Source organism: Pezoporus flaviventris, unplaced genomic scaffold, assembly GCF_033815535.1.
Source record: "Pezoporus flaviventris isolate CSIRO_AGI_PZ_B2104156 unplaced genomic scaffold, CSIRO_AGI_Pfla_v1 ptg000090l, whole genome shotgun sequence".
Classification (NCBI taxonomy): domain Eukaryota; kingdom Metazoa; phylum Chordata; class Aves; order Psittaciformes; family Psittacidae; genus Pezoporus; species Pezoporus flaviventris.
Window position 1 is genome coordinate 3,031,619 of NW_026892638.1, and position 16,123 is coordinate 3,047,741.

Here is a 16,123-nt window from a genome sequence, read left to right on the forward strand (position 1 = left end):
GATGCTGACGTACCGACTCAACTATTTCAACGTTTCGGACGGAGGGGTCAGGCGCCACCTCTGGCCAGTCAGACAGCTCCAGGTAGCCAGTGGCTTGGCTGTTCAGTGTGTGAGACAAAGTGCCAAGCTGGAAATGATCCCTACCTATTAAAAAAAAAAAAAAGGTGGGGGGGGGAAGGAGAGAAAGATACAAACACCATGAGCTCTACCACAAAGAGCAATCTTAATCAGGGCTAAAGGTAATTGCCATTGTATTACCTCAAATGTCATGAAATAAATATAAACTAGGAAGCTCTTCATAGGTCAAAAAACTGATTTCAGTCCATAGATTACAATAATCTCTCCCATAATGGTCAATAAAAAAGCTAATCAGTCAGTGTGTTTAGAGGTGTTGCTCTGAAATGTAGCTTCTCTAAAAATTACTTTACTGTGAATATTAAGAATGACAGCACAGTTAAACAATCCATATACATGTCTTGGCACAAACACATCCAGAATTTTAATAGTTTTTCTTCAGAATGGAGCTCCTCTTATAGCTTCAAAACTGGGACTAAGTAAATATGAAAATTTAAATTGCAAACTGTCACAATAACAGAGCATTTTTAATTAAGATAACCTGATAACCTTTTAATCTTGAGATGACAGATAATGGTTCTTACTTGTGAAAGGATAAGAAAAATGCACAGGGAAAATTATGACTTTGAAGAAAAACAACAAAAACCTAATCTATTGAGATTCAGTTTATTTCCGATTCACAAAACATCTGCAATATTCACATTAACAATCTTCTACTAAAATCCAGGTAAAAGACGAGAGCTATTTTCCTAAATTGAGGAATCACTTTCCTCAAAAGAAACACCTTCTGTTATTTAAATCAAATTTAAAATCCACAAGAGCACAAATGGATCAGTTTGTCAGGTTTTAGCATCAGAGAAACACACTGTGTTTGTGCCACGTAAACCATGCTTGCATAGAGCAAGTAAGCAGAGTGAGTACACTTGCATATTAATAATTTGTATTTCCTAAGTAACACAATTAGTAAGCATAATCGAAATAGGACAGGCTGCCACATTCCTTTACACAATGAACATTTACCAAATGATTTTGGCACTTATACCTTTAAAAGGAGACTCAAGCAATGGGGCAGGTTTCTGTGCCAGAAATATTTTTTTGGCATATTTGCTTAAAGCTCCACTCTTCTCATTTGGAACGATGAGCTGCCTAATAAATCTTGTACGGTCTCTGATGTCGTAGCTTTGATCATACTTGCCGAGATTTAATACGTACTGGGTAAGCAATTTTGTCTGTGGAAAAAAACAGGACAAGAACAGAATACAAGTTATTTATGATTATTGATAACTCTGGATAAACATATTTAAAGAGGTAATAAAAATGAATGGTTATGTCAAACAAATGTTGTTCCACAGGGAATATGCATTTCTAAAGCTGCAAATGGAATTCTGCAGCCAAAGCACATGTCCTCTTCTGTATTGGGGAGGTGAATGCTGAGTACTGAGAAGCAGCCATGTGCTAGATTATTAAACTGCTGAAGTGGAAAGAAAGGCATCATTAAAAAAATAATCATATATGGCAAACCCACTGAAGGGTCTACGTGAGGATAATGAATGTGGAAATACAACTAAAAACATGGCACTCAAAACTTAATCGGAAAAATATGCAGGACATCAAAACATCAGAGGGTATTAGGGGGCTGGCAAACTGCTTCTGCTGAGGTGTGTTTTATGAAGAGATACTGTCCCTGGCATAAGCAGTGTCTGCACTCTGACTGCACTCAGTTACTTTATCCTGAATTATGACCCATTAAAGCAGACACATGAATCACTGAACTGGATTACTGCAAATTATTTGCAGTGCATTTAGCTGTTACTTTTTCATAAAAGCAAGCTGCTGATGCCCTCTAAAAACCAGGATAAAAGACTTCTTCTATTTTTTTCCTTGAAGCTTAAAGCCTCCAGCAATATCGGTCATTTATTTATTTATGTAAGAGAGCAATTTATATTATCACAGCTTTTTACGGCGTAATAGGATTTCCTAATTTGATGTCTGAGAAAATTAACATGTATTAAATAATTTAAATAATTCAGTTAAATTTTTAAAACTGAAAAAAAAAAGGGGGGGGGGGGGGGGGCAAGGAGTATAAAAACATTAGGGAGACTTTCCCAGCATCTTAGTAATAACATAGTGTAACCAGAACAATGTTGCTGGAATGGACTTGTAACCATTATATACCTTAGGAAGAGGTATGCCACTTTATAGACAAGCAAACCAGAAAAAGAACAAAAATAATATACCATCATAAGGAAGTTAATTTTTAATATTTTAACTAAGAAGGCTCCATATCTTCAAGAAGCCTCCTTGCAAGCATCATATACAGTACAAAGAGCACGAAAACACTTTTTTCCCCTTACAGCAATGCAACCAAACAAGTAGCAGAGCTTTTCTACATGGAGATAGCTAATAGAATTATTCTAATAATTAATTTTAATTAAAAACAAAAAAACAAACAAAACCCCCTTAACAAACACACATCAGTTTTTCCAACAAAGAAATATCCATAAAAAGTTGAAAATTATTTCAGTAAGCACATTATTTTGGTGAAATATGACAGAATCTACACACCATGACTGTTCAGTAAGGCAAAAGTATTCTTATATATGTTATAATACATTTATTATCATACATCAACACTGCCTATCTGAACATGCTCATTATATAGGCATAATATAATTTCTTTAATCTTCACACTGTTAGAAGCTATTACTATTTTTTGTACACTTACATTTGGTTAATATGAAAAGTACGCTTCAAGTCATCCCTCAGCAGTATTTCCACAATTTTCTAGTGGCAATACTTCTCTTGAATAACATAATGCCTATCCAATATTAGGATTGGTAGATCCCCACTGGATAATTTTTATAATACAAGTATCACCAACAGAGGAGGCTCTACAATGGGAGAGAAACAGCTGTCTGTCTACTCTTTGATATCATTGCAGTAACTTGATTGTTCAGATACGCAAGATAAGGCTATTGTGCTGAACCAAGTTGGACATATCTATTTACACACTAGGATTACTCGTGACTTCTTCTGGTGTGACTTCTTTCTGCTGCATTATACAACAGAATCCCATCATAATCTCTTTATTCTTTCTACTATATTCAAGAAACAGCTAAAGCAATTAGATGACATTTTCTATTTAACACTTTCTCTTACGTGGGCTATAGATTTACACATCTATCAAGCACATTCATGAGGATTTTTATGTCCCTAAATGATGAAATAAGTAAGCAAGTTTACCAAACAACACAGACAACCAGAGAGAGGAAGGCCTGCTCTTATTACATATTTATCTAGATAGGGCTGAACCTGAAACTCTGCCTTAAATTATAAAAGGCTTGGAGTTCATGGGGTCATCACAGAATTTCACAGATACTGAAAATTCTTACAAAAATCCTGAATCATATAAAGCTTTCCCAAAAATGTTCTGCGTTAAGTGCTTAAACATAAGCTAAGGCAATTATAAGAAAGTAAGGAAACATATTTACAGAAGGGGAAAGAATAACAAAGTCTTATTTCCTCCAGATTTTTGTGCTTTTCTCCAAACATGATTTAACAGTTGAGTTTTGCCTGTCTTTCCCTCACCTCAGTGAAGAGCTCTTTCTGTCTGCCTGGTTGGTGTTAAGTCTCTTTTGGCTATCCTACCACTACTTTTCAATAGAATGATATTGTATCTTTGAGATTTTCACAACCCAACTGACTTTGGATGAAACTGATAAGGATTCAAAAACTATTACATAGTGGGGTGGGATACAGAGGGACAAAACAGAGATCAGGAGATTCGGACATACTAAAACTGAGTAGTGAAGTGTACAAGATCTCCCTTCAAGTTTGAAAAATTAGACTGAAAAATGGCTGGACTTTTTAGAAACTGAAGTCATTACAGAAAGAAATGTTTCCATACTGAGTAAGTAAAGAAGAGCTCCTCCTGCGAATAAGTATGTAGATATATGAAGAGTGTTCCCAGCTCCTAAAGGCAAACCCATTACATTCTAGTTTGCAAAGTTTTGAATCAAGCCAAGTCATCAACCTACTCTGTTACAGCTTAGTATATGAGTAGCTTGGACATGTGCGAAGACAACATATTTTCCCACAGCCTAAAACATTAAAAGAGGAAAATATTCTTTGACAAAATTCATTCAAGCAGGCATATCAGGAGACAGTTTCTTCTGCTTTATCATCACTACTGTATTTGAATAAAATATTATGCAACACTTACAAGAACAGTTTAAAATGTATTAAGATGTGAAACTGGAAAAAGAGCATCACAGAAACCATCATCTCCTTCTAGGAAATTGATTTGTCAAGTATGGTGTGGAAAAATTACTGTAAAATTTCAAAAATTGTATGGAAAATCAGTACATATCATGTAATGGTCCAAAAAGAGACAGTTTAGACAATCAAACCAATTTTCCCGTAGCTCAGTCAGCATTTTCATGAAGAGAAGTATGATAGAAAAAAGTCACTTCTGTTATTGTCCCAGTTTTAGACTGTATAAGCAAAGGACAAGAATTCATTCTAATCCGCATGCATGCAAGACAGTTCACCTCTCAAAGAATAAAGACTCAGACAGATGAAGTCTGCAGCTGGATAGAGCTATCAAAGCACAAGGCGATACCACAGATGCAGAGGTACAAGATTCTATACTGTCCAAGCTGCTGTAAGACAAAGAGGCCTAGTAACCCAGGAAGCACGTATTTCTGATAATGTATTTCTTCTACATTTGGACATTTCTTTTTACTTTACAATCGTTTACAGTAATAACTGGAATTACAGAGAAAAATTAGTGTCAAGATGCTATATTCCATAGCCAGAGAGTGACAAAGTTCACAGTGCTGTCACTGAGATGAATGAAGCAGTTGGCACCTCCTATAGCCACTGTTTTCTGCTGCCTGTAGATCCAAGTTCATCTTTTTGTACTAGCTGACATTTTTAGATTATCTTTATTGCTCGCGATTATCAACCCCCACATGGTAAAGTGAAATAGTAAGAAATACAGAAAAAATACCCATCTTTAAGAGGAGATGACTACTGATGGAAAGACATAATAGAGCCTTTTGCTGGCATCTCCTTGTAAATATTCTGAATAAAAAATCAGCAGCTTCTTGTTCAAATTTAGGGAACTCCTTTGAAAATTCTGGTCTTAGACCAGAAAACAGGAAATCACACCTGGAAAATCTACTATCTGGTACTAGTAATAAAATTTACACTTTTTTTTTCTATTTATGTGAATAAAAAAATCTGCAATTTCCCTAGGAAGAAAGAGGCAAAAAACAAAAAACAGTGATGTCATCACTACGTTCATATTTACAGACTGAAAGACTCATGGTTAGATTTAGACTCTCAGGATTTCTTGAAAACTGATGTTCAGCTTTTATCTGTAGAATAATATAAACTAGTTTTGGTTACTTATATAAAAGAAATCACTACTGATCTACACAGACTATACAAAATCTGCTGTGACTCTAAATATGTACACTTATAAGTTTATGCTTACCTGCTTTGAGTTTGTTAAATATAGTTTTGCACCCAAATTTAGGATCTGCAGCTTTACAAGGTCATCTTCATTAGTGAAGCTCTTGGCTGTCTTTCTCAAAACATCAGGTGCAATCTTTGGAACCCATTCACAGTACTCGCCGATAAGCCAGAGAATGCTGGCTCTGGCTACTGGAACCTGAGAAAACATTGAGCACTCTAAGTTAACACATTCACAAAGACTATTATGCACTTGTACCTGTCTGTGTTCAGTAACAATAAAATAGTGTTCAGTAAAATACTATTTAAAGACAATTGCCACGCAAGAAATAGAGACCAAAATAAACTACTGTTCAGTTGGCCAATGTTATAGATTGAATATTCATACAATTTAAGATACAGATCCTGTCCCAAACCCCATGTATTAAGTGCATTACAAGTTGACAAGACAAACAGAGAAGAAATGGAAACAGAAGTGCACTGAAGTGATGTGCATCATGTTCACACTACAAGCTTGTGGCAGTTGGAAAGTGAATCCAAGCCTTCAAACATGGTTGGGAATTCTTGCCACCAAGGTTACGGTAAACACCATGCTGAAATAGAACAATGCTTTTTTGTGACTATATTCGTATAAAAAGGTTTCCAACACTTGCTCAAATCCTGCTTATCTAATTGAAAAACTCAAGAATTTCTTTAAGACTACTTCTATCTTTCCTTCATTTTTATTTAAAATTTTATGACAGTTTTTTAGATTTATTCCTAGCATATGGCACAGACTTCAAAATCACAGTACTGTCACAGATGGAGAGGAAGCAAAATATAAAAGCACGGAAAGAAACAGAAGCTCAATGCCAAATTTAGGTAGGAGTACTTAGGAGTTAAATGAAATAATATTCACGCATTCTTCTCAAAGGTGAGCTAGTCCATATAATCTGGTGGTCAAATTAAAAACTGCACCTGTGCTACATACCTCCCCAGAAACATTCTCCTTCCTTGAGAGGAAGGAAGAAAATCTGCGATGAGAAAATTTTTCTAGGCAGAAGCATGTTTAACATCGCGCCTACATATTGTGGTTCTGTCATGTTCTGTAGAGACTCTTGTTCAACAGATGTCAAAATATTAGGGAAAAACATAACTGTTCTACCAAATGACTGACTGTAGTTCAGAAAAAAGGAAAGCTTCCAACTTTGAATTACTCCCAGTTCTATGCATTCTATTCTTTTTTCATAAGCTTACACTTAAGCAACTGCAAATTATGCCTTAGGTAAGATTCACAGGAGAAACAAACTTTAGAAATTCAGCATTAGTGTTCTTGAAAAAATAATTCTTAGCATCTTTTATACCGCAATTTCTTTTTCAGCAAATGTCAGGTTTTAACATACAAAACTCTGTTTCTCAGAATTACAGTGGGGACCAACTATTAAGTACCTGATCCTTTATACACATAAAATTTGAAAGTACTGCTTTCCAGTTACATTCATAAAAGGTCACAAATATCAAGGTCCAGGATATCAATTTGCAAACTATGGTCCACAGTTCTGATAATTGGCTCACTAAGCCATACTAAAGAAATACTACTTACATTCATGAGAAATTTTAATGATTAAAGATGTCTTACTGCTCCAAAAAGTTTGGGAACAGCTTTGAATAAAGTCAACTTGACGGTATCTACCTCTATACTTCATATTGTTACAAATACACATGCCAACAAAAATATAAACAAGCATGTCATGAGTAAAACAAAGGAGAATGTCTGCTGACAGAGAAAGCAACCAGATCACAAAGACTGAACACAGAAATTCAACAACAACAACAACAAAATCATATTAATAGATAAATGCCAATTCAAAACATGGAAAAGATATTTCAGGTAGATGTAACATTTAGAGTGATTTAACATAAATAAATATGTGTATTAATTGAGATTCAGACTAGTATTTTTTTGAGTGAATTGACAAGAAAATTTCAATTCTTAGAATTTACAGTGTGTGAGAGAGAAACAAGTTACTGAACGACTGCTAAATATAAAAACTTTAAACACAGTCAGAACATGTTGCCTGCAAAATGGTAAGACTGATGCCATTACTGTACACTGATTTCAGAAGGAAAAGAGGTTATTTCTAATGTTCCAAAGGTTACACTGCATTAAGACCTCACTCCCCATCTATTATCTTAAATTGGGCTAAAGAACAGTAATTGAGTGGTACATTAAATTTTCCAGTATTAGAGCAGTTCAAGTTGCCTGCTGTACAGAGATACACCTCCAAATAAGAATATATAGACAACTTCAGATTTCAGTTATGCTAGATTTATTTTTCTAAAATATTTCATTACAGACTTGTAAAAACATTAGAATTCTGACAAGATCGTGAAGTACCACGGTTTGGGCAGCAGCCTATTAGAAACATCCCCTTTTCTATTATTGTTTTTTCATAAAGCAAAAATACCTCACAGACCAGATCAATTTCAGTAATTGTTTTACTTACAGAAGACAAACATCACTGATGTAATTTTCTGAGTCAAATCAGGACCACACTTTAAAACCACAATTAAACATATTTAAATATATTTAAACAGTGTGCATTTAAGCAGTGTTTTACTCTGTAAATTTTTTTCCCAGTTTGTAAAATATAATTATTAGAATAATAAGCTAGCTTTACAATACAAAATAAATTAAGCCTAATTTGAAAAACAGCAATAACAGAAGGCAGATGATATTTCTCATGAGACTGTCTTTTCCCCAGGTGGTTAGCTTACTACGTAAATACTGTATATGTTAAACACAATTTTGTGCAATAAGAATCAGTATCAATTAGAGACTTTTTGAATCAAACCCTGAGTGGAAGCCATTTTAATGAAAAGCGGATGTCAAACTGATGAACCCAATGTTTCTGTGTCACTGGATTCATCTGGGGTTAAAATCACACAATATTTTCAGACTTCTTTTTCCCTGTTTCAGTCTTCCAGTTCTCAAACACGTAATATCAAGTGCATGATCCTGCAGCCGCTGTTTCCAGGGCATTCAAAACAGCAATCAAGAAATGAAGCTACTTCTAGACCTTCAGTGCCTTTTCTAGCATAGCTTAAGTAGGGACCTTGAATTGACAAAAATGAAGGAAATAATACTTTCATTATTCAGCCCTGCTCTGCATTATCCTCAAAGGCAAACAGGATTGTAAATTACTTTGCCTGATGTTTTATTCCATGTGCCCTGAGCAAGTGGTTAAGTGCTCATTTTAAGCCTTAGTACCAGAAGGCAGTTCCTACTGCCATTTCAACCCATTACCTGCCTGGAGGAAAATAAATAAATGGTTAAAAACAAATAAACAAACAAACCAACCCCCCAAAACTAGGCAGACCCTCTCCCCTCGAAGAGTCTGGTTACTGCAGATACAGAAATACATCATAAAGACTTTACAGATCACTCTAAGCAGCACAATTCAAAAGCTATTGTAGTTAAGCTCTAACCTTATTACACAAGATACTACGTTAAAGTACAACTTAAACCCACCAATTCTGGTTATCCACATTTGTCACAAAACCAGGATATATTCAAATTGTAAAAGACATCTAATTCTCTAGCTACCAATTCTTTAAATGTTACTGGAATCAGAAATGGAAAGAGGGATGAAGGCCATGTGAAATGTCAGACTGGCAGCAAGAAGAAAGGTATACAGGAAAGCACAGGAGTAAAAGACAAGCGTTGGGGGCTTTCTGTTTCCAGATGGTAGACATTCAAGGACTCACCCATTATTTGAACCTCTAAACATAAAATTCCTTTAAAAAAGGATTGTTTTTTATTCAAGCTCAATATTTGTTTCAAGTTCAGTATACAGAGTCCCTGGACACAATGTACCAAAGGCCACACGTTTCTCTCAAATTCTAAAACATTGCATAGTTATTAGAGCAAGTAAAACCCCATCATATTATGAGAATTATTTGTTAAAGAATTACTTAAATAAAGGTTAAAAAATATATTAGTAAAGTGTATCATACGGAAAAGAATGTAGCTAGAACGTGAATCTTTGAGAAATGAAATACATGTCAACATATGAATATCATAACTTGTGATACCTTCCCAACATTGAGGTAATGGAGAACTTAAAGAAAGCAAGCCACCTCTGCTGTGAAGCCATATCAGAAACATAGCAATAAGCAGTATTTACATAGGAACACTGCAGAGGGCCTTAAGTTTGCTATTGTTGGATGAATGGATAGAGCAGTGTCAAAAACTCCCAGTCACCTCATGTAGTAATCAGAATCCAAACCAAACCAGCAATTAGTAATTCTTAATTGCTCCCATATGTGACACATTTTCCTCCACATATTAAATTCTTCAAAATTACTGCATCTATCTTATTTTCCCCCTTTATCTTGTCTTTATCCCATCAAGAAGTGCTTCTCCTCATCTCCAGATCAGAAAACAGTCTCAGTCATACTCTAGAAGGAGCTAGAAATGGGTCTGTAATGAAAACCAAGGATTTCAGAATCCACCAGCTATTGAAAGAAAAAAACCCAATCAACACTGCCTTAGAAGTACTGTAAGAGACAGCCTGGAGAAAACCAAAACTACAAGATTCCCATCACCCAGAAAGCAATCACTACTGGGTACAATTTACCCACATAAATTATTTTTCTAAAAAGAAAAGGCAGAAACTAATTTGGAGACTACTGCAACTTGTTTATATGAGGAAATACACAAATGTAGACCACCGAGATATTTTTACTCAGAGCTAATTCTTGCTAGGTTGGTTTACATTCATTCATTGCTAAAATGAATTAAGATAAATCAAAAGAGGCATACTTTGGATGTTGCACAAAAATATCTCATGTTAATTCAGTTTAATCAATGCAGTCTCACCAAACCACTTTAAAACTTAATTCAGATTGAATCTGCAGGCTCATGTAGACAAATTCTGGACCATACATGTTTTGAAGTCATATATGACTATATGACACACATTAGATGAGAGAGTATTATAAAAGCTTTCTCAAAAGCCCACAAACAACGTCTTTGAAAATGCCATTTTTTACAAGGTGGAAAAGCACTCTCATGAATAAAAAAGGACTGGATAATAGAAAAGACAAAAAACAGTTAGAATGGAAGCAATCATCAGATGTCCCAAGGGACCTACAGGGGAAAACCTGCTGTTCAACAGATTTGCAAGTAACCTAGAAAAGGGCTATTTAGTGAGGAGATAGTCTGCTGACACAAAACTATCCAAGGTAATCTAAACTAATATAGGGTCTGAACAGTTGAAATTTACTTACTTATTAGTGATACTTAGAAATCAGAAGTGTTTTTTCAGAAGTGATACAGCTAGCCTTGAAACATTAGTAACAGGACTTTAAAAAAAACCAATTCTACTCATTCTGATGGACCCTAAAGTATTTCTAGGGAAAAATATCTTGGAGCTGGAATACAGATATACTGAGTTGTACTATGCACAGGTCTTGGTACTCAACAAATACCAGACACAAAACAAATCTCAAAGATCTTTGCCTGGACATGCCGGAGGTAAAAGTTTAAGGTACAAATGATAATACAGCAGAAGTAGAAAAATGAGCACTCTTTTTAGATATGTAAGAAACAATCAATTACAGAGCAAGCTGAAATGGATCTAGTCCTAAACTTTAATGTAAATAAGAGTCTGCAAGAGTAGTTTTTAACTGAACTTCCTAATATTTCTTGTAATTGGTCATATATATTTAGCTTACTATCTATCCTACCACTTTCTAAATGGCTTTGTAGATGAAGCAGATGAAGACAAGATTAAGGAAGATGAGAAAAATTCAGACTGGATGACCTGAAAGAAACATTGATTCAAAAGATTTTAAGCACCTCATCAGTGACAATCAGTATCTCAGGCTAACACAACATGAACAAAGCAAATTCAGGCACCAGCCTAAGAATGTATTCCATCCAGTTTACACTTTTTTATTGTACTGGCTAAGTGTTCATCATTTACCTAAACTAAATCATGACAGAACAATCAAAACCTTAAGTGTTTTTCTATTCAAATGAATTTAATTCTGTTCATGTTTTGGTTGCATTTTACATAGTATTAAATTCATTTCAACTCCTTAAGCATCAAAGAATTTCTGTGTTTATGCTTCCCCATACTTCAGATATTTTAAAAAAACTTTAATGTATTTAAAACTTGAAATATTAACCCAGAAGTATTAATTGTATAAAACAGCTACAAAACTCTTTTCAGTGTTAAACAGTGTATTTAGAAAACAACTACTTTCTTTTGAATAATATGCTGACCCACAGGATGACAAACCGATCTGACAAAGTGCCAGAAGATGTGTATAAGATTATACACAATTCATAAGATTGTAACTATCAATCAAAATATTGCACAAATTTTCTAAAATCATGGGTGATATTTATTTGATATAGAACTAGCAGCAGTATCTTATAGCCTCTTTGATTCTGGATATAAGCAATCCAGTAGAATTTTCTTTACATCAGTTAAGAAGTCTGAGCTCCTAGTGACCAAAAATTTGTATGTTTAATCTGTTCAGCAAGCATGAACTAACCAGATCACATTTCCTTTTTCTTTTATTATTCCAAACTTTGTTAAAGTCAACTACAGAAAATAGCAAATTCACTGATTTAGAAAATATTTACTGTTCTATCATTAATAAATGTGTAATTGTATGAAATGGAACAGTTCTATTTATAGCATCTACAGAAAAATAATTACTGACAGATCAAAATCTGTCACCACTGAGGTATGATGCAATAGGTAGCTAATAGTCTTCAGTCATATAGGATAAGACCACTAAATGTTTCATCAATAACTCAGACTTCGAGGAAAATTAGGGAAGTAAATATTGACATACATAAATGTCAATTTAATCTAAGGATAGATTATAGGTAATAATGTAAATTTTACTGTTAAATGCCACAGAATCTTAAAACACCCAGAAGATGAAAATGCAACTTGAAGAAACATCGCAACACACTCACAGAAGCATGTCTGGCACCATGCAAAGATGAGGTAATTTCAGGATAGGGAAAAATATTTAGAATAAAACTCTATCCCAGATCAATAAGGCAACCAGATGAAAATCCTCAAGTTGAATGCTGCTATGCTGTTCATTTCAACTTACCCACTCTACGTTTGAAACCTGCTATTCGTTTGGCCTAATGGTACTAGCAATACCCAACAGATCTGGGGAACTCTTTCAAAATAGCTCCTCAGGTCTAAAGCACAAATTGATGCCATCTGATTGCTTCTATTTCCTCTTTCATAAAATCATAAAAAATGGTATTTTATGTTAAAAATACATAATGTTCTATTTCTCTAATATATCTATTTCTGTTTATGGCCCACATTCAAAGTAGATAGTGTGATTTTTATCAGTCAATAAGGAAGACATTGTGCACAAATACTCACTGTAATGTTATCCAGGAGTTTGGCCATATGCTTAATAATTTCACCATGTTGTGCTGGCTGGGTTTGCAGCAGTTTCTTAATGACAACCACACTTTCAGCAACTACAATTTCTGTTTAAGACAAAACAGATCATTAACTTAAAAAGTATTTATATAAAAGAAAAAGTTATAAATAATTCATCATAAAAGATGTTATCAGTTTTCTAAAGATGCTTTGCAGAACTGAATATTTATTTGGTAACAAAGATGTAAAACACTCTAAGCAATAAAAGTTCAGCTTCAAGTTATAAGGCACAGGAAGAGGACAACAGAAGTGCTATAAATGTAAAATATCATCCTATTACATATTTTTTTCAAATTGCTTTTTAGTAAAGCTGCTCTTTGTATTTTTTCCTTTTCAGATTGAGGAACAGCATGAAAAAACATCTGTTTTTCATCGAAAATATGCATATTCATAAGTAATTTGCTGCCTGTATTAAAAATACAAACACTTTTTTAAATTTTCAAAGATATCTACAATGTTAAATGTAACAGCTCATTCATAAACAAGAAAAATAACTAAACATTTCCTTTACACTTTTTCACCTTTTCTTAGGTCTGTAACCTAATCTCTAGTATATCCAAATGAAGCTTCTAAATAGCAAGCTGTAAGATTTATGCCAAAGTCATGCACTGGAGTGCTTAACTACTGTAACAAGTAACAATCGCAGCATGATCAACTTGTATGAAATGTACAATTCCTGAAGCTGAAAAAACCCACTGGTGCAGAGGTAAGCTTCTATGCAAGAGTAAATTCCAGCTGCAAGGAAAACTGAAACCAAAACACACTACTGTAAAAGCTCAACATTTCACTTACACTACAAAAAGATAGTAACTACTTCTCCTAAACTATCATTGTTTAAAACAAAGAAAAAGCCCAACTACCATTTGTTAAACAGAGGTATTCCCATGTTTCAAGAGTTAAACTGATGCATGGACAGCAATCGAGCATGCTGAAGTTTCAAAAGAACAGTACAGGGAAGAGATGTCTGGTTTTTTTTGTTGTTTTTTTTGTTTTTTTTTTTTTAAGAAAGCAAACGTCCTTATGGAGAAAGACTTTTCAAAATCTGTGAGTATGCATCATTATGCCATAAGCCTTTGAAATGCTTACATCTTACCTTGTGTCTTTTTGAGTCATCCTTTATCTGAAATGACATCTCAGCCATTTTTCTAGGCTTATTTCCTGAAGTAAGGCTAAGACATTTACTTCACGTATCTCAATGTCTCACACAAGCCTACAGATCAACTTAATCTAATTGAGTTTTGCCAGATAATAAAACAAAAAGAGAGTTCTCAAAATTTTAAAATTACAATCTGGAACATTTAGAGAGGGGGACATTGTAATGGCAACCTTCATTATTGAGTGTTTTGTGATACTGCTTAATGATTAAGCAAAACAACACTGGACCCAAAAATATGAGTGCACACGAAGTCATTATTAAAAACAACTGTTGACAGTGTAGAACCAATCATGATAAAATAATGTGCAGTACATTTAGTCACCATACAAACTACTTTAATGCAATCTGTGGGACCAAATTTAAAAAAATTGAACCAGAATTGTAAGCAAATAAACCGGTAGGTTTCTCTTACATGAGTCTAGACACGAAAAAAAGAAAGTACAAACAAAAGCAAAATGAATTTGCATTAGAAAAAGGACCTCTAGAAGAGAGGCTTTCTGAGGCTTGCTTTATGCACATGAAGAATCCCAAAATGAGCATGAAATAAAAGACACACACTTAGATTTAAAGACAAATAAAAACCCCTCAAAAGGTAGAGATAAAATTGGCATTTTGAATGAGTGGTAAAAAAATTTGAAAATGTAACTGCTGGAGTTGTCAAAGTGAAAGTACATAAAAGACAATGATATATGAATGCAAGAATTTCAAAACAGAGTGTAAACTAAATTATACCATAGGGCCACAAATTTAAACCAAAATCTAAAAATAAAGACAAAATAAATATCACAGAAAATCTGATCAGGAATGCCATTACCAATAGAGAAGACTACAAGAGGTATCAGCAATTTCAATTTTCACAAGTCATAGTAAATATCTTAGCATAATGTCCACTGCTAGTTTTCTTCACACAATTTTGAAGCAACTACTCTCAGCAGGAACAACTTCACAAAGACCTAAAATATTACATCACTCAATACTCCATTTTGCCAAATGTATATAAAAACTAACAATGTAGTGGACAGTAAATTGTGGGGACAGAATTAAAATTTTTCATAATTGAGAATTTGACAACATTATAACAGAAACTCAGGAAAAGACCTTAGCAAAGAATGTATTACCAGACAACATTTAAAAGCTGCATTCTGAAATACTACATTTGATACCACTGATGCCGAGTCAAATTTCCTTCCACTTACATTAACCAGTAATTCCAGAAACTAAAACACACAACTGAAGAATAATTTATCCACAGTCTGTAATTTATATAACTATTTCTAAAAGCAGCAAAACTGCATCAACTGTTTTTGGAAGGAATATACCAACTGAACCTGACAGTGAGATTAAAAGCGCATCCTCACCAAACTTGCAGATGACACCAAGCTAAGTGGTATGATTGGCACACGTGAGGGATGGGATGCCACTGAGAGAGACCTGGACAAGCTTGAGAAGTAGGTCCATGTGAACCTCATGGGGTTCAACAAGGGCAAGTGCAAGGTGCTGCACTTGGTTCGGGCAACCCCTGATATCAATGCAGACTGGGGGATGAAAGGATTGATAGCAACCCTGCAGAGAAGGGTAGATATACTGGTGGATAAAAAAACTGGACATGAGCCAGCAGTGTGTGCTCATAGCGCAGAAGGCCAACTGTATCTTGAGCTGTATCAAAAGGAGCATGACCAGCAGGCCGACAGAGGTGATCCTGCACCTCTGCTCTGCTCTAGTGAGATCTCACTTGGAGTCCTGCATCCTGCTCTGTAGTCCTCAGCACAGGAAAGACATGTTGGAGAGGGTCCAGAAGAAGGCCACAAAAATGATCAGAGCGATGGATAAAGCAAGTCTTATGGTGATACAGTAGTGCAGAAAAAGTTGAATCAATGGGACTAATTTATGAAAACCTGGACCAAAGAGCATGGCATCAAATGGGTATATATCATACCCCATA

The 16,123-nt window shown here is 34.6% G+C and overlaps 1 protein-coding gene across 6 annotated transcripts in view; it reads right to left on the minus strand.

Moving 5' to 3' along the window:
• Positions 1-16,123, minus strand: part of AP3B1 (adaptor related protein complex 3 subunit beta 1) — a 163,574-nt gene that overhangs the window by 66,688 nt on the left and 80,763 nt on the right. For all 6 annotated transcript variants that reach the window (XR_009747291.1, XM_061475765.1, XM_061475769.1 and 3 more), the window contains 4 exons: positions 12,963-13,072; positions 5,576-5,752; positions 1,118-1,304; positions 14-144 (listed from right to left, as the gene is read on the minus strand). Coding sequence is in view for 5 of the 6 variants with exons in the window: in XM_061475765.1 (XP_061331749.1) it covers positions 14-144; positions 1,118-1,304; positions 5,576-5,752; positions 12,963-13,072 (605 nt within the window). In the remaining variant the exon portion in view is untranslated. The remainder of the gene's footprint in view (positions 1-13; positions 145-1,117; positions 1,305-5,575; positions 5,753-12,962; positions 13,073-16,123) is intronic.